The sequence below is a fragment of the Arctopsyche grandis genome, chromosome 4 (assembly GCF_051622035.1).
Source record: "Arctopsyche grandis isolate Sample6627 chromosome 4, ASM5162203v2, whole genome shotgun sequence".
Taxonomy (NCBI): Eukaryota; Metazoa; Arthropoda; class Insecta; order Trichoptera; family Hydropsychidae; genus Arctopsyche; species Arctopsyche grandis.
In genome coordinates this window covers 19,090,248-19,112,488 of record NC_135358.1, presented here as the reverse complement: position 1 = coordinate 19,112,488, position 22,241 = coordinate 19,090,248, and the positions used below count along the sequence as shown (strand labels likewise).

The 22,241-nt window shown below is 31.8% G+C and overlaps 4 protein-coding genes across 7 annotated transcripts in view; 1 reads left to right on the top strand and 3 right to left on the bottom strand.

Annotated features, from left to right (window-relative positions):
• The first annotated feature begins 6,792 nt into the window (after nucleotides 1-6,792).
• Nucleotides 6,793-8,262, top strand: LOC143911358 (putative glutathione-specific gamma-glutamylcyclotransferase 2). The gene is made up of 3 exons (XM_077430218.1): nucleotides 6,793-7,195; nucleotides 7,342-7,570; nucleotides 7,648-8,262. Exons 1-3 carry the CDS (start codon nucleotides 7,061-7,063, stop codon nucleotides 7,830-7,832), a joined length of 549 nt encoding a protein of 182 aa, XP_077286344.1. The 5' UTR covers nucleotides 6,793-7,060; the 3' UTR covers nucleotides 7,833-8,262.
• Nucleotides 7,981-12,891, bottom strand: Rlip (Ral interacting protein). Of its 2 annotated transcripts, none has more exons than XM_077430214.1 (10): nucleotides 12,722-12,891; nucleotides 12,349-12,484; nucleotides 12,044-12,239; nucleotides 11,825-11,972; nucleotides 11,634-11,743; nucleotides 11,145-11,296; nucleotides 9,909-10,077; nucleotides 9,711-9,835; nucleotides 9,101-9,281; nucleotides 7,981-9,000 (listed from the first exon to the last, which is right to left on the bottom strand). In XM_077430214.1, exons 1-10 carry the CDS (start codon nucleotides 12,795-12,797, stop codon nucleotides 8,242-8,244), a joined length of 2,052 nt encoding a protein of 683 aa, XP_077286340.1. In that variant the 5' UTR covers nucleotides 12,798-12,891; the 3' UTR covers nucleotides 7,981-8,241. The 2 variants fall into 2 exon arrangements, with proteins under 2 accessions (XP_077286340.1, XP_077286341.1); XM_077430215.1 differs by having other exon boundaries at nucleotides 12,044-12,236; nucleotides 12,722-12,858.
• Nucleotides 12,864-16,504, bottom strand: Golgin84 (golgin A5). Of its 2 annotated transcripts, none has more exons than XM_077430216.1 (10): nucleotides 15,959-16,504; nucleotides 15,721-15,888; nucleotides 15,465-15,642; nucleotides 15,103-15,381; nucleotides 14,843-15,020; nucleotides 14,613-14,710; nucleotides 14,360-14,507; nucleotides 14,211-14,286; nucleotides 13,972-14,132; nucleotides 12,864-13,192 (listed from the first exon to the last, which is right to left on the bottom strand). In XM_077430216.1, the coding sequence occupies exons 1-10, from the start codon at nucleotides 16,353-16,355 to the stop codon at nucleotides 13,124-13,126; spliced, it is 1,752 nt and encodes a 583-aa protein (XP_077286342.1). In that variant the 5' UTR covers nucleotides 16,356-16,504; the 3' UTR covers nucleotides 12,864-13,123. The 2 variants fall into 2 exon arrangements, with proteins under 2 accessions (XP_077286342.1, XP_077286343.1); XM_077430217.1 differs by having other exon boundaries at nucleotides 13,972-14,126.
• Nucleotides 16,505-18,717: 2,213 nt separating this feature from the next.
• Nucleotides 18,718-22,241, bottom strand: part of baz (par-3 family cell polarity regulator) — a 43,384-nt gene continuing 39,860 nt past the window's right edge. Inside the window, exons 13-19 of one of the 2 annotated variants that reach the window (XM_077429266.1) lie at nucleotides 21,998-22,176; nucleotides 21,781-21,918; nucleotides 21,594-21,711; nucleotides 21,164-21,521; nucleotides 21,024-21,088; nucleotides 20,751-20,837; nucleotides 18,718-20,666 (exon numbers count right to left, since the gene is read on the bottom strand). In XM_077429266.1, the coding sequence (XP_077285392.1) occupies nucleotides 20,528-20,666; nucleotides 20,751-20,837; nucleotides 21,024-21,088; nucleotides 21,164-21,521; nucleotides 21,594-21,711; nucleotides 21,781-21,918; nucleotides 21,998-22,176 (1,084 nt within the window). In that variant the 3' untranslated portion in view covers nucleotides 18,718-20,527. The remainder of the gene's footprint in view (nucleotides 20,667-20,750; nucleotides 20,838-21,023; nucleotides 21,089-21,163; nucleotides 21,522-21,593; nucleotides 21,712-21,780; nucleotides 21,919-21,997; nucleotides 22,177-22,241) is intronic. The other variant, XM_077429267.1, reaches the window with a different exon arrangement.

Below are 22,241 nucleotides of genomic sequence, written 5' to 3'. Positions count from 1 at the left end.
TTACACGAGTCATTATATACCCAACGCGAGTTCAAGAGATGCATTGATCAGTACTTCTCAAACTATGCGATTACATGGTGAAGGTTCTTGGATATTGGAATCGGCTAAATAAACGATAGGTGACCATTTTGAAAATGGTAATATATTTAATAATTTCCCTTGCCATCTTTTCAATTGAATGAACTTAGAAAAATATCACAAAATATATTTAAAAAGCTAAACTAATATATGTCGTTCTTTTTGATGATCTTTGGGTGCTATTTTATCTCCGATTAAAGTGTGGGACACTTTGTGAGACGAAAATTTGAATTTGTATTACATCATGCAAGACATTTATGTACATATACATAAATTGTATGTACTCCATGTCGATACCCTTATGTTACAACATGTGTATTTATTTAGGGCATTCACATTTAAAAGTTCGATTTTATTTCATAATTATTAAATAAAATACATATTTTAGTTTGCTATTTGGTTTTTATTTTCGTTGTTGTTATAAAACAATAGAAATAGTTTGTATCGAATACGTCAATGACATTTATTTATTCGCTCAAACAAATAGTAGAGAGATGTATTTTGCATAAAATTCAAGAGGTGAATCCAGTTCAATGTAAAAAGTAATGATTATATATTACACATGTGAGTCAACTGACACAAATTATTTAATCATTAGAATGGTCTAGAAAAAATTGTGTTAATTACATTATTGAAAAATCTGTTACCATGTTAACTAAAATTTTCAAGGCTATTTTTCATTCATTAACAATTAATTTATCGTATAATTATTATTTCATAATCTATAAATGGATGGTTTTAAAGTGGCTACAAAATATAATATATACATACGTACATATATGTACCTAATAACAAAGTAAAACTGAAACCCTGTAACTCAAAACTTTCGATTCCGTTTAACTGGAATTCTTCAAAATCTACTACATAGTTCCCGGATTCTGATTTTTTTCTTCTACATAGATACAAATAATGGTACCGGCACACATATAAAACTCGAACTTTATTCTTCATAATCGTTAAATTTGGTTTCTGGACTAAACCTAAAACTTAAATTTTAAAAGCCTTTTTTAGAAGATACAGTGGTTTTTCAATTGAAGTATTTTAGTAATTGTATCATGAAACTAATAAATAAATATACATGGGTGAAAAGTAAAAATGTGCATAGAACATAAAATATCGGAGATATGTAGGAATTGTTTCCGAAGAATATGTACTACTCCAGATTGACCCTAGTGGTCAAGCGGTGTCAAATTGACACAAATAAGATACACAGCATTAATTTTAATGAGTTCGAATACAAAATAAAATATTTCTTATCGTTAAACACATGATCTGGATTCCATTAGAACTTTAACAATAATACATTTGGTAAACAATGTATATTTTCAATGTTTAATAAATATATATAATTACTAGCTGAACCCTGCATGCGTTGCAATGCCAAAATAACGCATGCAATTCCCGTTCCCGTTCTCGTTCCCGTTCCCATTTTTTGGAAAAACGCAGGCAGCGAACACCCTGGTCGCAACGCGAAAACATTTGAAATTATAGCGAATGACACTCATTCCCTTTTTTCCCGTTTCCGTTCCCGTTTTTTTTTCACAGTAATCTTCCCGGACATGCATACAACAAATCCAGAAAGTTCTATCGTAATCGCTTCAGTGGCTTAGGAGCCTATTCGGGACACACACCCACACACAGACATTCATTTTTATATATATAATAATATAACTAGCTGAACCCCGGCATGCGTTGCAATGCCATAATAACGCATGCAATTCCCGTTCCCGTTCTCGTTCCCGTTCCCATTTGTCGGAAAAACGCAGGTAGCGAACACATTTGAAATTATTGCGTTGCAATGACACTCATTCCCGTTTTTCCCGTTTCCGTTCCCGTTTTTTCCCGTTTTTTTTCAGGCAGTGAACATATTTGAAATAATACAATTGTTTGTTTATTTTACCCTAAGAACGCAGGTCGCGACGCGAAAACATTTGAAATTATTGCGTTGCAAAGACACTAATTCCCGGTTTTCCTGTTTCCGTTCCCATTTTTGGGCGATTTTTTCACAGTAATCTTCCCGGACATGCACACAACAAATCCTGAAAGTTTCATCGTAATCGGTTCAGTGGTTTAGCAGCCTATTCGAGACACACACACAGACATTAATTTTTATATATGTATATAGATATAATTGAATCCGATGATGCTTGTTTTTGTATGGTTTTATTTTCATTATCTTTGATGAATCACATAAACACCTACATATTGGATAAGCATTTTCTACATGTGCAGCGTACTACATGTCAATTGAATGCTGCACACTTCATATTTCATTCAAACAATTGATTGACGAAAGAAGGTATTTCGTTTCAAAAAAAATTTAGTAGAATCGATCACATAAAGGAAAAGTCTACTATTAAATATCCAATAGTAAATTGAGTTTCTTGGATTTATTAGCTTAAATTTGGGACATATTCTATGCGAGCTGTACATTCCTATTGACTTTCTTAATTATTATCAAAATAATAAGCTACAAGCGGTTTTGACCAACGTTGAGGGTCGATTTCGTATCTGGATCTTTCTATTGACCTTTATTGCATGATTTATCCAGTTGCAACTGGATGAATTGATCGATTTGATTTCCGGAAATAAATTTACATAATTACTTAAAACGAGAGCAATGTCATATATGTATAAACAACTATGCGAAACATTGTTAGTAATTACATTCAGTAGATATTAGTTTTATATAACGGTCTTGCGATTTGATTTAGCATTTAAATTTGCTTAACTATATTCAATATTTAGTCTTTAATATATAATTTCGAAAGAGACTTTGTATGTATGTAAGTATGTAAATAAATATGTAATGTTGGTTGGTAACATCGAAAACAAATCGAAGTTTCTATGATGATTCGATTTTTTTTTATTCGAATAACACCGGGGGGGGGGGGGGGGGATTCTGGTATAATATATAATACATTTAATATATAATTTCTAAAGAGACTTAATTGTATATTTGATTGGCAACTTCGTTAACAAAACAATTTCTATGACGATTCGATATATATTTTTTTCGAATCAAATAAATTTAATAAAAAAAACAAATGAATATTTACTATTAGATTCGCCATGTTTAAGCTGTTTATATTACAAATACCGAGTGAAGCCGGATATAAAAACCAGTATAATATAATATATCAATTTATTGATTAGAACTAGTCAAAATAAAAGCATCAAAATTCGAACGCGTGCACTTTCCAGTTTGAGTCGGATTTAATACCGTAATCAGTATAAAATATTAATGTCAAAATAACATAATTTATATTAAAAAAATGATCTGTTTTTTATGCACCACTAAACTTTGACTCTTTTGAAATATGTAGTATTATGCAAAAAATATTTTCTTAATGCCCTGGTGCCAGGCGCGTAACTATTATGCCGCACGGACATTCGGTGCATGCGGCCCACTTTATGGGCCCAAAAGGATTTTAAATAAAAATACTAGACATTTAACAAATAAAAATCTTAAATCTTAAAATAAAGTTTTCTTAAAATTATTCATATTATTAATAAGAAGCACTAGTTAAAAGTATATACTCCAAATTTGATACGCAACATATTGCATGTCAAATTTTCACGATGTTGTACTCCTTCTCATGACATGTAATAGTTTTCCGTTATGGTACAGTTATAATATTTGTCTGTAATGTTATAATAAAAAATAAGAAACAATGGTTAATAAGATATTTTCGTTTCATTTGTACGTACATATATTATGAATCTTCAGTTTTCTTTTAGAAACGCCAGAGAGACGTTTTCGCATTTGATATCGTTTAAGATTTTCGGATAGTTATTTAATCTTAAATAAAATATTCGATAACCTTATTTACTTGTGTTTTTTTTTCAAACATAATGTTTGAATTCCTTTTCTACTAAATTAATAAAAGACTACAAAAGAAATTTGATGAATCAACCCAGACTCAGTGAATTAGCACTACTATCAATTTAACATGAAGATGCTTCTAAAGTGTCTTTGAAAGATGTAATTGCAGAATTTGCGACTTTGAAGGTGAGGAAAAAAAATTATCAATTTAATTTTTATAAAAAAAATACTAAAAGGGGGGCTTTTTGCTAACATTTGCATGTGGGCCCAAATTTTCTAGTTACGCCAATGCCCGTTTCCTAAATTATTAAATAAGTATGTGGATATACATATATGATTTATTTATTTAAGTTTAAATTTGGACCATTGTATATGTATATATATAAATATATATATACAAACTTACTACATATTTTGCCCCCAAACAAAATAAATAGAAAGATAGTACAAGTTTTTATAAAATTCATTATTTGAATTGATTTGTATAACCATTTAACAAATTTGATTGAATTTGAAAACAAAACCATTCAATTTACCCCTCCTGTCCTCTTCCAGGCCCAGATCTAGGGGGTGAAAAACTGGGCATTTCCCCAGGGGCGGCAGGTTCGAGGGCAACAAAAATTGACGTAAAGAAAAAAGAAATTAATGTCAACAAATAAAAAATTATAAAACACAAATGTGTTGCACATTTGTAACGCTCCGCAAATACTTAAGATGTTGGGTGACCCTTCAATATATATTTTTGCCGCCCCTTATTTATTATTATTTTAAAACATAATTTTATAACATCAAATTTTATAGGTATTTTTAAAAAATTAAAATTCTTATTTATAATATTATCATATGAAAATGAGCAAGATAGGGAGACGCCATCTCGCCCAAATTATTCAATGCGGTACTTGAGAGAGTTTTCAGGAACTTGAAATGAGATACAGTTGGACTAAAAACCAACGGTCTCTTTTTGAGTCATCTTCGGTTTTCAGACTTTCATCTTTATTGGCAGTGATCGACATGGTGAATCCCATATTTAAAGAAATGTAGGAGAAACTTGTCGGTTGACCTCCCAATATACATATATGACATATGCATTCTGCACGTGCAAGTGCACTCAAATTCGGTTTGGAGAACACCCATTGTTAACACGGTCCCAACGGGAAGCTAAAGCAAAAAAAAGAAGGACGTGACGTCACATACTGTGTGTTTTCCCCCTTAACAGACTAACACAGCTGGACAGAGAAAATAGGAAAGTAGGATTCAAAATTAACGTAGATAAGACCAAATTTATGTTCAATAGTTATTGTATGTGCATTTCATTTAGGTGATAAACTAGTAGAAGTAGTAAATAATTATTTATATTTATGTCAAATATACATGTCCGGCAGTAAAGAAGAAGAAATAAACAATGGACGGGCTACGTGGCTAGAAGAATGGACGAAAGATTGACAAAAAAAGTGCTAGAATGGTACCCGAGAGAATGCAAAAGGGTAAAATGAAGACCACGGGGAAGATGGTTAGATGAAATTAGGAAAATGTGTTAGGTGAGATGGATGAGAGTTGCGCAAACCAGAGACGAGGCCTTCATCCAGCAGTGGATGGTGAGTGGCTGTAGATGGTTTTAAATATTTTTTTAATTTTTCAAAAATACCTACAAAATTTGATTTAGAAATAATTTTTTTTTAAATAATAATAAATAAGGGGCGGCAAAAAAAAATTGCAAGAAAGCTGGACCGGGGCCTGCCTTCTTCCAAACCTAAATATTGGGCACGCCACTGTAAATACATACATATGTACATATGTATGCAAACAAATAAATTGTGCCCTACATATACGAATATGCGTCACTTAATTGCTGTTGATATTGTATCGGAAACCTTTCAATCGATAACCCAATTATCTATTAACGATTTTCTCTAGACGTGAAGTCTTTGAAATGTAAACGAAAATGATTGAAATATGTATATTTTTTCTATTCAATAGATTTTATTGATAAAAATTTATTTTTAGTCATATAATTTTTTTTTGAAACAGTATAAAAACAATTGAAAATCAAAGGTTATATTTTTAGTGGAAACTTTAATTTATGAAATGATTACACTAACAGAAATAAAATTTTAAGATGAAATGATCAATGAATTTATCCATTTTTAAACAGGGGAAACAATATAGTCGTTGTTTACAAGACTTTTCCTCTTATTTAATTAAATCCAACACCAATTTATTTATTAAATTAATTTATTGATATCAGTCAGTAATGAACAGGAACACCGTCGATAAAATAATTGGTTCCATAGGGTTCTTATTTTTTTGAATTAAAATTCAAGTAGCCAACAACTCCGTAATCCACAATTGTACTTACTGTATCTTAGAGCGAAAGCACACAACAATGAACGTGGCACATGGTTTTTTAGATGCTTTTAAATATGCGAAAAAAATGTGAAATGCCCAGCGCATATTCAAGACACGCCCAGCACACACCGTTCCAAAATCACCCCCTGGAGTGTTTTCGGTAAAATGTTATCCTTGTATTTAACCTTGCTTGACAGTGATCGATAACGGTGTATCCATATTTGAAGAAATGTAGGAGAACCCCCACAGCGGGGAGCCAAGCACACGACGTGCAATTCTTCCCTGTGTGATTTCGCCCTTACCTAGGTATGAATGTAAAGGTTCGGTGATTATTATTGCCCACAAAGCGCTCGCTCAAAAGTCACTAAAATCTCTATAAGGGAACATCTGGCAGCCAAAAAGTCCATCATACTAACGAGAACTCGAGTGCCAAATATTCCGTATTCGCGATTTCTACGGCATTTTGGGCGATCGCAATGTGCGTTATAATTCAATTACCGAATGTAATGACAAAATTCACTTATTTATATTTTTCTACTGGCAATTAACGACATGGCTTCCTTACTGGTAACACTACATTCGGATGTCTGCGAACTGTCATTGTTGATCCTGCGATTTCATACTTAAAACTAGACTTTACACAACCGTTAGTCTTTTTGAATCTTGTCATTAATTAAAATTGTAATAATTCACCACTTGACTGTCAAAAAACCCCAGAGATTTAAAATTTTTAACTATATAACTTTTATTACAATTTATTAATTGTTTACTGGCATTAGACAGAACTATATTTTAAATTAAAAATCAGACATGTGGATTTTTGGGTATGGATCATTAATATGGAAAGTGGATTTTCCGATAAAAAGACAAGTTGTGGGACACATCCGTGGATATGTTCGCCGTTTCTATCAGCATAGTATCGACCACCGTGGACTTCCTCACAAGGTTGTACTTAGGTACATCACAAGCATGTCACAATAGATATGCTAATTAATCATACAAAATGCTATTCATATGACATACTTTGCGTTTATTTTTCAATAAAACGTATTTTGATTTAAAAAATTTATATGACTTAATGTATTTTTCAGCCAGGTCGTGTCGTTACCCTGATACCAGGTGATGAAAACGATACAGTTTGGGGTACAGCATATGAAATTTGTGAAGAAGATATCGAAGTTGTTTCAAATCACTTAGATTTCAGAGAAAAAAACGGATACACCAAAACGTCTGTTAAATTCTATCCAAATCTAGATTCAGATTTACACCCGTTTGAGTTAATAATATATGTCGCTACGCCTGACAATGTCTCGTTTGCTGGTACAAATGATTTGTTTGACGTTCAGTAAAATATAACTAAAGATAACTATTTAAAATTTGACATGTGATTTTAATAGGTGAAGCAGATATTGAGACGATCGCCAAGCAAATTGTATCTTGCTCTGGTCCGAGTGGAACAAATAAAGAATATGTTTATCGACTTGCAGCAGCAATGAGATCAATTGCTCCCAGCATTATAGACAGTCATCTATTTGATCTGGAAAAGGCTGTTCAAAATCTAGATCAAGATTTGATAAATTAGCAAAATTTTTATTCAGTATTCCGTTTCGTGACTTATTTTGGACAATTAATTATGCACGCAATATGAAAGCTTTGTGATATTAAAATTAGTTTTAATTAGTCAATTTTCAATATAGCAATAGAAAAATTAAATAAGTAAAACAATACTTAATGCTTATGTAAAGATATGTATTTAAAATAATAAATCAATTTATGCTAAAATTTTTCGATAATAAATATAAATTTATGAACAATCAATCGATTTTGACATGAGTTTTACATAAAATTTAAAATTTGAAGAATTGATATACATATATCAACTTGTCAATATATAAGAACATGTATTTGTATCATCACAAAATATAATATGCATTATTTATTAACAGTGAAAATATTTACGATAGGTTTTTTTTATAGTTTTGCGAACATTATTAGAGAATTTCATTCATAGCAATTTGTATTTTTAATTGAACACATGACATTCGTTCTTGAAATATCTGATTAGCCAGAGATAAACGTTTCTGCTCCAACAGCATATTTTCTTTTAGCAACCTATGCCGTTCTTCTATTTCGCTATCTGTATAATTTTGCACATTAGCGACATCCTTCGCGTTCTGCATTTGTATTACGTTGTTCTCTTGCTTATTTTTGATAGCCATGTGACTTCTCAGTTTGACGATTTCAAACCTTTCAGAATTTATTTTCGCTTGAAGTATTGACTTCAATTGTAAATATTCGGCATGCTCAAGCTGTGATCTCATCAGTTGCAATTCCTCTTCTGACAGCGTAGGTTTTTCGTCTTTAATTTGCGCCGTTTCGGAACTGGTGGAATACATGGAATCGGTCATATCGTTTTTATTGGAATTGGTTGTTATGGATTCTGTTATTTCATCGAAATTTTCGAAATTATCCTCGAAACTTCCAGTAGGAAAACTAATTTTTCCGTCAGTTTCGGTATCGTTGGTAGCTTTGTCCAAAAATGGCGCTTTGGATTCATTTTGAGGTATGCTTGTAGTGGGAATCTTTGCGGGCTGCTGAACTATGTCTTCACTTGAATTAGACGTAGACTGAATAGCAGTTTCATTTTGTGATGTTTTTTCAATGTTTTCACTTTGTTTTTCATCGATTGACAATTGTGTCTGGGCGACATTAGGAACATCAAAAGATTTTTGGACAGATCTGAGTTTGCGCTGAAATATTCATGAAAATTTTAGACTCGTCAGAGACTTTCCGATGAAATATCTACGTATATATATAAAATGCAAATATATGTACATATAAAATATTTACCTTCAATTGGGTTACAATTCTCTGCCCTTCCCATAATTGTTCTTCTCTTTTTTTACAGACAGAACCTGCATGCATTTCAGCATGGATTTGACTTAATAGAGATTCTTGTTTGCGCAGTTCTTTTTTAATATCGTCAACGTTTTCAGGAAGTCTTGCAGTTGATGTTAAAGGAGGTACATATCTGTATAAAAAGCATATCATATAGAATAATATTTACAGAAACTACTGCAGATGAATAAATTACTAATTTTAAACTGTACATATATGGTTTGCGTCTATTTTCCAACCTGTTGAAAACCATAGAGAAACACCCGGTACTTGATTTATTATTATTCTTCAATTTAAAATGATCTGAACTGAACATAATGCTTTTTAACAAAGTTTTATATTTTAAATATGCAACATAAGTTATACCTGATGGCACACAACAGCTAATGCGCAACAGTCACAGAAAAAAATCATTTCGTGTTCTTATCTTGTTAACGTTGAATCTATTTTAGCTCAGTAAATAAACAACTCAAGTACGGGCTCAAAAGTAATAATATATATATACCAGAAATTTTAAATATAACTTGAACTTTTTCAAAAGTACATTTGTAAAGAGACTCACCTAGATAAAATAATGTCGGGGAACAAGGTTTTAGAATTGCTGATAAAAGTAGAGAGCAGATTAGTCGACATGTCTAGTGTAGGACCAAGCAAAGTACCCAGAGTTTGTATATTTAACTTGTTTGTCTGTAATAAATGTATAAATTTAATTTATCGCAGTGAAATGAAGTTCTAATAATCATAATTTGGCTATCTATACCTTTTCATGAGATAGAACACTGGTGAAATGTGTAATAAGCCAACCTAAAAGTGCTCGATTACTCGTCGGTAATTGTGCAACGAGCGGTCCCAATGTTGGCGTGGGTTGCTTTGCCATGTCTTCAAATGTAGAGCACAACTCAGTAGTCAACACAGGTTCTGGTAATTCACTAAATAAAAAATAACCATTGGATATGGAATAGTTAACGTTATATATATATACTAGTGTTATGCCCGTTAAAATTTCAACAGGTGGTTTCGGAAACAAAGTGATACATGATTTAATAAAGTTACAATACGAATAGTAATAATTAATCGGAATCAGAACTGAAACAGAAATAGGGTATTGGAACTGAAACAGGGATCGGAAATCGGAAGTGAAACAGAAATCGGGATTCGGAACTTAAACAAAAATTGGGAATTGGAACTGAAAAAGGAATCGAAATCGATGTACGATAATAATTAATAATACATACATATGTATATGTATATAAACATATAATAAATCGCTCCCGTTTATATATATATATATATATATATATATATATGTATGTACATATATACATATGTATATCTAAGTGGTAAGCCGGATGAAATATCTTCGCATAGGTTATGTCAATTAAATTATCCAATAAAAAATAATAATACAATTATAAAACCCAAAGTCAAAATCGAAGTCGGAATCGGAATCGGCAATCGGATAATATGAAAAAAGCTCATAAGGAAAAAGCATAAGCTTTGTATGTTTAGTTTACAAAACCTAATACCTACAATTATGTATCAGCAAACCCCGGTCATTGATCTCGCAACCTTGAATATTATAAATTAAATTCAGAACGCTTCCTCTTTCAGCCGTCGTGGTGTACTGTTCCGCAATCTCAATTTCATTTTATTTTTCAAATATCGTTAAAATATAATTAATTTTAATTAAAAAATATATATTTAATTGTTTAATATGAAAACCAAAAAATGGTTCAAAACCTCGCTAAATAAAATTATTATTACGTATTTTTAGATGGCGAGAAAGAAAAAATTTAAATTAATGTTTTAAAAAAAGGCCAATTGAAAATTCGACATTGGCTTCGGATATTTGTGTTCGCGCGAGGGTACGCAGGTTCGATTCCGAATGAATTTATACAAAGTTTAGGCTTTTTATCGATTCATTATTATGTTTGGCTAACGTTGGGACACACACACACAGAATAGCGTAAAATTAGTGCGAAATGAAAATACTCACGATATAAATAATTTGAGTAAACCACATGCTGTTGGTATATCGTACTCCGAATCGGAAATTAGTTCTCTATCAGTATATTGTTGCTTAAGTGTTTGCATTTTTGGCTTTGGGGGTTCTGCTCGATATAATAATTCCGATTGAAGGCCATGTTCCTAAAAATTAATAAGTTTGAATTATATCATCATTTACAGGCATTCACCATCCGCTGCTGGATGAAGGCCTATCCAACACGCTTCCATTTGTCTCTGTTTTGTGCAACTCTCATCTCACCCCACACATTATTCTAATATCGTCTACTCATATTCCTTTTACTCTTTTACATTCTCTCGAGTACCATTCTAGCACTTCTTTTGTCCATTCTTCTAGCTATGTTCTAGCATTTCAATCTTTTCCTTCTCTCCACTATATCCACTACTCTTGTCATACTTTTCGTGAATATAAATAACACAACATTAAAAAGTAAATAATAAAAAGTTTGTAAAAACTAACCTGGAGATAATCGATACAATCTCTAATAACTAATGGTAAATTTGTATCATCATGACATCGAGACCTCTCGACGGCTAGCCCAAGGGGTACACCAAATATAGGTTGAGTAACTGGAATTTGGCAATGTTATAATAAATTAATACGAAAAGATAATGCATGAAGAATTGTATAAAAATTTTAATTGATTTTACTTCCGAGTGTAAATATTTCTTCAAAGGGTACTCCAACAGCAATTGCTGGTTGCAATTTACTAGATTTCTTTTCTTTTTTGTCTTTGTCTTTATCCTTGAGCTTTTCTTTGTCTTTTAGTTCCTTGTTTTTATTTTTTTCTTCTCTTTCCTGTAATGAAGTATCAAACGAAATTTTAATATGTAATATAAATAAAACAATTTTCTTGAAAAAAAAATTACCTTTTCCTTAACTTTGTCGCGCTTCTCCTTTTCCTTTTTCAATTTTTCTTTTTTTTTCTCTTTTTCAAGTTGTTCCTTCTCCTTTTCTTTTAACTCCTTTTCGCCAACCTTTTCCTTGTCTCGTGATTTTTCTCTTTTCTCCTTACTTTTAGAAGGAAATTTGAACGTTTTACTCTTTTTTGATTTTGAGGGGCTTCTGCAATTTAAAATTACAATTGTAATCAAGCAATTTTAAAACACAATCAAAATGCAATTATTTTGTATATGAGCTAAATCAATTCACAATCATTATTTGAAGCATTTACTTGGTTTCAGTTTCTTCTTCTGGCGAGCTTTCACCCTCCAAAGCAGCGTAGCCTCTATCTTTTTTTGATTCCTTCTTATCTTTCCTACGTCCAATCAAAAGGTCTTTTTTACTTGGTTTCTCACCATCGTCGCTGTCTAATACATAATAAAAGACGCATGGGTTAAACTCATTAGTAAGCAAGCTTATAAGTTATCTTAGGTTAATTAAAACTAAATAATAAAATAGGGATTAAAATATAAATTTCGCATGCTAATCAATGTTTACTTTGTAAATTAAACGAAATCACCGACATTCATTCGATAGCGCGGAAGTAGGAATGAACAAATGGCTTTTTTAAATAATACATATGTGGGTATTGAAAAGGATATTACAGTCACTATCATTGTTTCTTTTTCCTGGCTCGCCGTGGTATAGTCCTGGAAATCCATCCTCGTTGTCGAACTCCATCCCAACGTACCCGTGAGCTGATAGAACGCTCGCTGTCCAGCCCACTGTCAAAGTGACAGCTGCACAATCATGGCCGACAACCTGAATGTTATTAGTACTCTCAGCGCTACCAACCACCCTAATCTCTGCAGCTTATTTTGACGATTTTATATTAGGTATTTCGGTTTTTCTTGGATATTTAGTTACTTGGGAAATAAATTTCAATCTTTTCCTTACATAATACATTTAATAACAATTTTAAATTTACATAAAAAATTACATCATGTTAGAATATACAATTTCGCCCTAATTACAATACATATTTAGAATACTGCGCCATTGTCAAATTATTGTTTGGAATGAACTTCTGGAGTATACGTGCAAAGTACTATTAGCACCCAAAAGTGGAGAATCATCTAAAATAAAAAATATAGTAATTTAGTCATTTTAATAACACTGAGCAACAAAAAAATTACCAGCGCGGAGACTAACCAATCTTTACTAAGTTTGATTTTAATGATTTTTGTTGGTTGGTGATCGTTAACGAGATAAGAGCGTTTAAAAAAATGCGCGGTTTTTACAATTTTTTGGCTTTTGCGGTCTTTAACTCAAAATCTAGTATTGTTGTGGTCAAAGTGAGTATTGGAATCAATAGTCAGATGTTTTTTCTATTGATTGTGATTTTTTATTGTTTTAAAAAACTTATAATTAATTGTCTAGCGAATTTTAAAAGTCAAAAATATATATATTTTTACGGATTTTTTCTCCGTGCTATTTTGCGTTAAACTTACAAATAAACGCAAAATAGCACGGAGAAAAAATCCGTAAAAAAATATATATTTTTGACTTTTAAAATTCGCTAGACAATTAATTATAAATTTTTTAAAACAATAAAAAATCACAATCAATAGAAAAAACATCTGACTATTAGTTCCAATACTCACTTTGAGCACAACAATACTAGATTTTGAGTTTAAGACCGCAAAAGCCAAAAAAGTGTAAAAACCGCGCATTTTTTTAAACGCTCATATCTCGTAAACGATCACCAACCAACAAAAATCATTATCATATTCGAATTTAGTGGGTCAAACTTAGTAAAGATTGGTTAGTCTCCGTTCTGGTAACTCAAAAACGTGATTTTTTGTTGCTCAGTGTAATTAGTAAATCATTAATAATAAAAATGCATAACTCTCACCATGTACGATATGATAAAAATTCGAGCAACTGGATTACGTCTTAAAAATACCCCAACCCTGACGCTGAAGGTGTCTAAAGATGAATAGGCCTTTTTAACTCGGCGGGATAGCCCAGAGTCCCAAGGTGATTCTTGTAAAAGTAGAGGAAATCTTGCTTTAACTGGAATTTCGAAGAAATTCTGAATGCATCATATATATGAATATAATTTTATAGTGTACTTGTGTATATGATACTTACCGTCGTCTGTATCATTTACATTAATTATTCTTGGTTGATTATTTCGCATGCTGACAAGATCTGAACGATACTTAGTCTGAAAATGAGCAATCTCGGACATTGTAAAACAATTCATTAAAAATAAATATTTATAAATACATACGTCATACCTCGGTTTTTTCCAATTGAAGTCGAAGTGCATTCCTATCAGTTGTAACGCTTTCCAAAGCAGCTTGTTTGGCTACTAATGCTTGGGTTAATGAACGTACCCTTTCGTCTCCAGATTCAGCTACATTTAATGAATTCATAGCCAAATTACTACAACATGAAAACCAAAAAAATTGTTATAAACACTTCAGCTATTAAATTTACTTTGTATGTGAAATCAAATATACATTTGAATAAAAATTATAAAACTTGAACCTCGTTTGTTTTTCAGAATCTCCAAATTTGTGTTCTTTAAATTTTACACGAAGAGATGATATTTGTTTGGCAGTTTCAGAATGCAAAGATTTCAGTTCCTGGAGAAAAATGTGGATTTTTATAAATAAATACATAGTTTTAAAGTATTTTCCGCATTGATAGGAGCTATCGCATTAATGACAGTGACACTGTATTGCATATTTTATCAGAATGAGAATTTGACAACATACTTTATTGAGAGAATTGACATTTTTTTCGGCAATATCCCTGGCAGATTTTTCTTGCTTTAAAGCTTCTCTGAATATAGATGTTTGTTTCTCTGATAGTTTCACTCTATTTTCAAGCTGCTCAATTTCCTTTATTTTATTGCGATGTTCAGCTCTAAGTTCAGATACCTCTTGATCAATTCTAAAACCGAATAATAATCACATAATTGACATAATATTTATATTTATATTTATAATTTTTAATTAATTGAATATAATAATACTTTATTTGATTTAACTGAGAATCTAATGAATCTACAGTAGACGCTTCCCCATTATCCTGACTTCCCAATTGTTCTATAATTTTTTCTTTCATATTTAATGTATTACTAGCGCGAATCTTATAATTCTTCCATTCACTGAGTATATTGGAAGTTTCATTTCTCGCCTTTTCCAATTGGTTGGAAAGATCCTGGCACATTTCTTGTGATGATTTCAATTCAATTTCAAATTCACGTTGCATTGATTTATTTGAAACAATTTGAAGATCTAATTCATTAATTCTGTAATTAATAATACCATTAAAAATATTATCTCGTTGCAACAAAATTTTAAGAAAATGATTAAATATATAAATATAGATTACTTTTCTTCTAAAGATTTTTTATCTTCTTGTAAAGATTGTATAATATCATTGTGAGATTCCACAGACACATCACAATTTTGTGATGTGTTGTCATAAGATGAAGTCATATTTTTCAATTGTTCATTTTCCTTTAATACTTGTAAATAAGTTGTCTCCATTTGCAAAAATTGTGCTTGTGCTATAAATAAAAATGGAAAAAAATAATTACCACTTTTATTATAACTTTTGTCATTTCCTAGCTATTATGTAAATATACCTTTTTCAGCGCTCTTTACTTTCGTTAACAATAAAGACAGTTCATTATTTACAACGGAAATTTCATTTTTTAACATTTCTTTTTCAAAATCCATGGCATTTTCTTCGTCAAATAAAATCGAAGAGTCTGTATTCACTGTAGTATTTTCAGGTGTCGAACATGAAACTTCTTTAAAAGTACATCATGAATAAATAGCAAAAAAGTGCATCAATATTAAAATCAACTGGGAAATATTTACCTTCAATGTTTTCAATTTGTGACAAGTTTATTGATGGATTCTCCATTTGGTGTTCTATTTCAGGCACAACAATTTCTTTAAGCCTTAAAGGCGATGAAGAATTTTTGGCTTTTGGGGAGTTAAGTCCTAATTTTTTCGATACCTTTAGCTTGGGTTTATTATTAATTAGATTTTGTTCTAACGTAGAAAATGATGCAGTAGTACTACTTTCTATACTAGAACTAGCCGAAGAATATCCATTAAATTGTTTTTCTTCATTTGTAACGACTCCTTTTTCTACTGGAATCGTATAAGTCAAGGCCTTTTTATCCTTTTCTTGTAAAACTGCTGCTGCATTTTGATCTATTTTGTTTAATAATATTTCTGCTCTGTCAGCCAAATCACTTAGCCAGGACATAATTAAATACTTCAAAACTAATTTCAACAATTGTGAATATTATGAGTCTAATACCAATGAACACTAATCAAAATCAGAGACTTTAATGACACGCAAACAGATCTGTCAAATGTCAAATATGACGTACCTGTTCATAGCCGCTCTATTTCCGACCATATATTTATAGAGTATTTTCAAAAATTATTTTATAATTACATAAACGGTAGGGACAAAGCCGTACCATATGTACAAATGTGTGCAACGCACACGGGAGGCCGAAAGAAATGAGAGTCGAAATAATTATATTTAGGTTGTTTTGTTGTATACTTGTGGATTGCTGTTGCAATTTACAGCTTGTAACACACCTAAACTATAATTCGGGGAAATAACGGGATAGCGGGTATGGTATACGGCTATATCCTAAATGTGAATAGTTACCAGGAAAACCGCCGCTACGAAAATCATTCGTGCGGGTCTCCTGTCGCACAGGAAAATTGCCCAAATATTGCTCAACAAATGCTTCTTTTATACGAGATTTGGGCATTTTCCTGTATTGCAATTTTCCTGTGTGACAGGAGATCTGCGCGAGTGATTTTCGTAGCGGCGGTTATCCTCGTAGCGATTCTAGAATAAAACAAACTACTAGATGTTCCTAAAAGCATGGCCCGATAAAAAGTTCAATAAAGTACACATGAATAAGAAAAAATGTATTTTGTCTGCATTTTAGCCACATCAGAATCCACCCTCTATTCTGCAGTGCACCAGCATTAAAAATTGGTCGAATTTTTGTGTGTGACAGGTTTTTTCGTGACCAATTTTTGGGTGTGACCAGTTTTAGTGTGATGGGTGATCACGTGTGACCGATCTAGAGCGACCAGTTGTCCTGTGACTGGTTCACATATGACTAGTAGTCCGTTTACCGATTTTTCATTAGGATTTTAGTCATATTTTTTTAATTTACATACTATATGTACTTGAAACACTTGTAGGAATCTCGTCATCGTCATCGTCATCGAAACATTCAAGAATATTCCACAACAACAAACCACATTCCGCGAAGAACTCGCACACGTAAACAACACGTGCACTTCTTGGAATCAATCGCCAAAACCTTCGAGACAGTTCCACCCCTCACACTCGAGTGGAACAAAACCAGTCGAAGCACACCTGCAACCATTATATTAAACTCAAGCGGAACGGTGCCAAATCCTTCGAGAATGTTCCACCCCTCACACTCGAGCGGAATAAAACCAGTCGAAGCACACCTGCAGCCATTATACTAAACTCAAGCGGAACGCCCCTACCAGTCGAGCGGAAACAAACCAGTCGAAGCACACCGCAGCCATTAAACTACATCGAGCGGAACGGCGCCAATCGTTCCAGAAAAGTCTACCCCTCGACAAAAGCACATTCCTCGCTTACGCATCAACAACCACCACCATGGGTCAGGTGATTCCAGAAACACTATAAAAGGAGGTACAACCCAAACAACGCCAGTCGACCCACAGCAGCAAGCGTCGACACACAGCAGCAGACCAGAGACCTTCTGAACATAGCCGAACAACGAGCCAGCAACACACTGCCGCATCCAGAGACCTTCCGAACATAGCCGAACGACGAGCCAGCAACACACTGCCGCATCCAGAGACCTTCTGAACATAGCCGAACAACGAGCCAGCAACACACTGCCGCATCCAGAGACCTTCTGAACATAGCTGAATGCCGAGCCAGCGACACTCTACCATATCCAGAGACCGCTGAACGACATACTTTTGCCCAAATATAATACCTTTGTACAACCATAGGCAAACAATAAAACTTTACAAAAACAAGCACAACAGTGTTTCATTAGGCTGGGATACGGTCAACACATACCTACCCCGCCTACACACTAACAGTTTTTTAAATAAAATAGGTACTATTATAAAATACTATTTAAAAAAATCCTAGTAATAAAATAGGTATTAATTTAATTTATTCTTTCGTACGTATTGTGGACAATGATAATAATTTGTAAGTTGTAAATTTTGGTAGAAAAGGCCTATTTCAGAGCTTCCAAGATTCGGGGGGCCCAAGCGTGCGCTTATTTTCATGTATGATAAACCGCCACTGAAAGCCAGCCTAAGATTCTTTAGCGACCTACTTACCTTTCATGGGCAATATATATTTTGTTGTGGCCTGAATTTAGTTTAGTTTAGATCTAATACAATTTTATTCATTTAATTTGTGCCTCAAATAGTACAAATAACAAAAGCACTGTTTTAGTTTAGATTCTTAGCCGCCTTTAAGAATTCCTAATTTGAAAATTAGTTTATATTATATTGTATTTATAAGTTTAAAGGATTATAGAGGATTTTTGATTAAAAAAAACATGTATAACTTTACTGTCCATTCATTTTAATTTTATACAAAATGTTGATTTTTAATGTACAATACTATTTTTCAATCTCAATTAACAATCACATGAGTATAATATTTAAATATAATAATGGTGACAATGTAAATTATAACGAGTGAATTCACATACATAGATATATCCGTTTCATTAGCACCTTCAATATTACATAGTAACCTTTTTTATTAAGTTTTAATAATTCACTGGGAAATTTTCGTTAATAAAGCTGACTAATAGAAATTAATTAAGTGCAGATTCAATCTGACATAGATAAATAGAAATTCATAATTATTACTGCTTAGTAGTTAGATTGAAGTATTTATTAGTTTGTGACAAAACCGATTTTGCAAAAGTTTAAATTACTTTATGTAGAATATTGACAATATAAAAATTATCGAATAATAGTGGCAGTACAAATATTCACGTCAGTTGATAATTGATAATGAATCCTGTAATACGTTTTTATAATGCAAAAATCTACGGCTTCAGATATGGTGAAGTGCTATTAAAGCAAAGTTTTACCATATGTATAATGATTATGAATTCATGTACATAATTGATTTATGAAGATACACTTTTTAACAGCAGATAAACAGTATCAATGGCACATAACATTAATGAGCAGAATTATAGTAAAAAACTAATAGAATACAAACATACTTAATATACAATTCAATTCACCTTGAAATTTAAATTTCTATGAATGAAAAGTTCTGCACACATGTTCACTATTGAAATAAGAAGTTGTACATACATATATATAATTATACGTATATTTATTACTTTTTCAATGTTTTCTTTCACACATTTGTTGTTCACATAATTTCAGGACGGTTTACTTTGATATTACAATTTGATTGTATTAACTTTACTTTTAAGATTGAATAGACAATAATAATATATTTCTAGAAAATTATAATAAAATCTGAAATATCGTATATTTTTAAATTTATATCCATTCATGATCCAATTTATAAATATAATATTAACAAGAATTATAAACAGAATACAATAGTTTAGTTTTTAAAAATGTATATTTGTTTGGTAATTACCAAATATTATATTATATTATATAATTTATTCAAATTAATATGTAACGCCTACAGCATATGTGGAACTACGAGAATATTAATATTATAACACAGTCAGTTTCTGAAAAAGTATATGTGTAAATGTTTATGAAAAGTGCGCACAACCTAAAAAAATATTGTACCGATAGGTAGTTAATTATTAATATAATAATAATACTAAAATTGGTAAACTATGATATGCAATGAGTTTTAACTTAAAATATTAAGTATTAATATAATGACGTCAGTTGAGACTACATAATTTGTCACTTTTTCGCTTGCAAGTCCTCTTCTATTCTTATTAAATTATAATTAATGTTAACCTTAACATTATATTTATTTAATGTTTGAACTTCCTAATTTCACAAATAAAAATATCAAATATTTAAGAAAAAAAACATTTAATTAAAATGAGACAAAATCATGAACTTTATACGTACATACATTATCTAACTGACTATAACATCACAAAATTCGCTGTATTCTATGCTACGCAGTTACATCTATAAAACATAAAGTAAAAATAGCTTGCATATTATTTATGTATATATTTATTTCATTTCATTGGAAAACATCACAGAATGTAAAAATAAAATAAAAAATTCATACTCAAATATTGAAATAAAAATAAAAATTTATTAAAGAAATATATCTACTTAAAAATATGAAATGGTACAATATTATTACAGAGGTGAGATCTTTCAAGTCTTATTTTAGTAAAAAAAAAGTTAATGATACTGCGTCAACTTGGCATTTATAGGTCTCGCATGTTGAATGCTTTCATATTCGTAAAAATTAGATTGTGGTCGATGAATTTCTCCTCTTGCGGCTCTCTGTGAGTGGTAGCCACCGACTGCACCCCTCCTACTGAAATCAAAAATGCAAAATTAAAAAAAATAAATAAATAAATAGCACAACATATTTAAAAAAAATTATATTATATGAACATACCTTTCTTCTTCTGCTTTTACTCTCTGTGCGTGAACCTGTCTTCTCATTTGACCAATTTGAACTTCGCTCAATCTCTCTCGTCGAGCACTGAAAGTAACGTAACCATTCATCAAAATATGAAAATGAAAACGAAGAGTATGCTTCTAAGACAAATATAAATATAGGAAAAAAAAAACAAAACAAACAAACACAACATTTTATCTGATGCATATTTATCAAGCAATTCAAAACCAGGAAAACGCTATACTAAATAAATTGACTAATCTTATTTACTTGAGATTTTGTTGTATTTCATCATAGTTAACATAATGATCTCCTCCCCAAGGACCTTCCATTACCTAAAAGAAAAATAATTATTCATGAAAAAATCGTTTAAAGTAAATCATTTATGACAGAAGTAACGATATTTTTACCTGCGATACTGTATGACTGCCTGTACCGGTTCTAGAAGGTGGATGTCTGTAAGGAGGTACCCACTGCATCCCTCTCGAATCGACCAATCTGTCTTCGCCGTCAGCTAGTCTATCGCTGCTTGGTTGTCTGCTATGCGTGCCATTGTGAATAGGCTGTTGTTCATTGCGCCTTGCCTGATTTGTACCGTCGCTATTGCTGTTGCCGTCGGAATTTTTTGGTGGAGCTTCTTGTTGCAATCTTTCGATAGCATCACTCTTTAAGGACTTTTCTGAAGCTCTGCCAGGATGAGAACGACTCGGAACACTGCTGTATATTTCCGAACGTGTTTCAGATATTTTAGGACGCTGTTTTCCAAATCTAAATAATTTCAGAGCGTTAACAACAAATTAGATTAACAAAAAAACATACAATTTGGAAACAAAAACTAACCCTAACATAGATGACAATGATTTGAATATTGAAGGTTTTTTATGAGTCAGTGATGATTGAGTTGGAGTTCCTCTAACCATTCCTTCATTGCCATTATCTGTCAACCAATGTTTTCGAGCTGTAAATCGTTAAACAGTGTTATAAAGAATTACACAAAAAGATTATTTATTAATTTAAACGAACTTACGTTGATGTACCCTTCCATAAAGAGGATCATTTTGTCTTAAATGATGGTGTCCATGAAGGGTAACTTCTTGAATGGCTGTCTGTAAAGATTCTAAGCTGGAAGATTTTCGCATTCCTAATGAGGGTCCAACTGGTGCAGCTACAAAAACAAACCGAAAAAGAGATCAGAATAAGGTCGAACATTAACCAAATAAACGTGGAAATTAATAAAAACCTACCACTGTTGGCACTTCGTTGCTCTTTCAGTTTTTTGTAAGTTCCTGTGTTTTTGGCATCCATTGCAGCATGTCTCTTTTCAGACATTGATCTACGACCGACGGCATCTCTTGAGAATCCAATTGCATCATTTCCACAACCACTCTCACTACCTGATTCCCAAACGCCACCAGGTCCATTTCTATTATAAAGAAATAAATTTAAAAAGTGTTCTAAAACCATTTGTAATATTTAAATTGACAATAC

What these genes read in the sequence shown, in the direction of transcription:
- LOC143911358 (XM_077430218.1), top strand. Translation starts at nt 7,061, where the DNA reads ATGTGGATTTTTGGGTATGGATCATTAATATGGAAAGTGGATTTTCCG. An exon ending in ACCGTGGACTTCCTCACAAG is followed by an intron (nt 7,196 to 7,341) that starts GTTGTACTTAGG and finishes TGTATTTTTCAG; the next exon opens with CCAGGTCGTGTCGTTACCCT. An exon ending in TGACAATGTCTCGTTTGCTG is followed by an intron (nt 7,571 to 7,647) that starts GTACAAATGATT and finishes TGATTTTAATAG; the next exon opens with GTGAAGCAGATATTGAGACG.
- Rlip (XM_077430214.1), bottom strand. Translation starts at nt 12,797, where the DNA reads ATGGAGTTCGACAACGAGGATGGATTTCCAGGACTATACCACGGCGAG. An exon ending in TTACTCAAATTATTTATATC is followed by an intron (nt 10,078 to 11,144) that starts GTGAGTATTTTC and finishes TTTTTTATTTAG; the next exon opens with TGAATTACCAGAACCTGTGT. An exon ending in GAATTGTAACCCAATTGAAG is followed by an intron (nt 9,001 to 9,100) that starts GTAAATATTTTA and finishes TGAATATTTCAG; the next exon opens with CGCAAACTCAGATCTGTCCA.
- Golgin84 (XM_077430216.1), bottom strand. Translation starts at nt 16,355, where the DNA reads ATGTCCTGGCTAAGTGATTTGGCTGACAGAGCAGAAATATTATTAAAC. An exon ending in TCTCAGTTAAATCAAATAAA is followed by an intron (nt 15,021 to 15,102) that starts GTATTATTATAT and finishes ATTCGGTTTTAG; the next exon opens with AATTGATCAAGAGGTATCTG. An exon ending in GATTCTGAAAAACAAACGAG is followed by an intron (nt 14,508 to 14,612) that starts GTTCAAGTTTTA and finishes TTCATGTTGTAG; the next exon opens with TAATTTGGCTATGAATTCAT.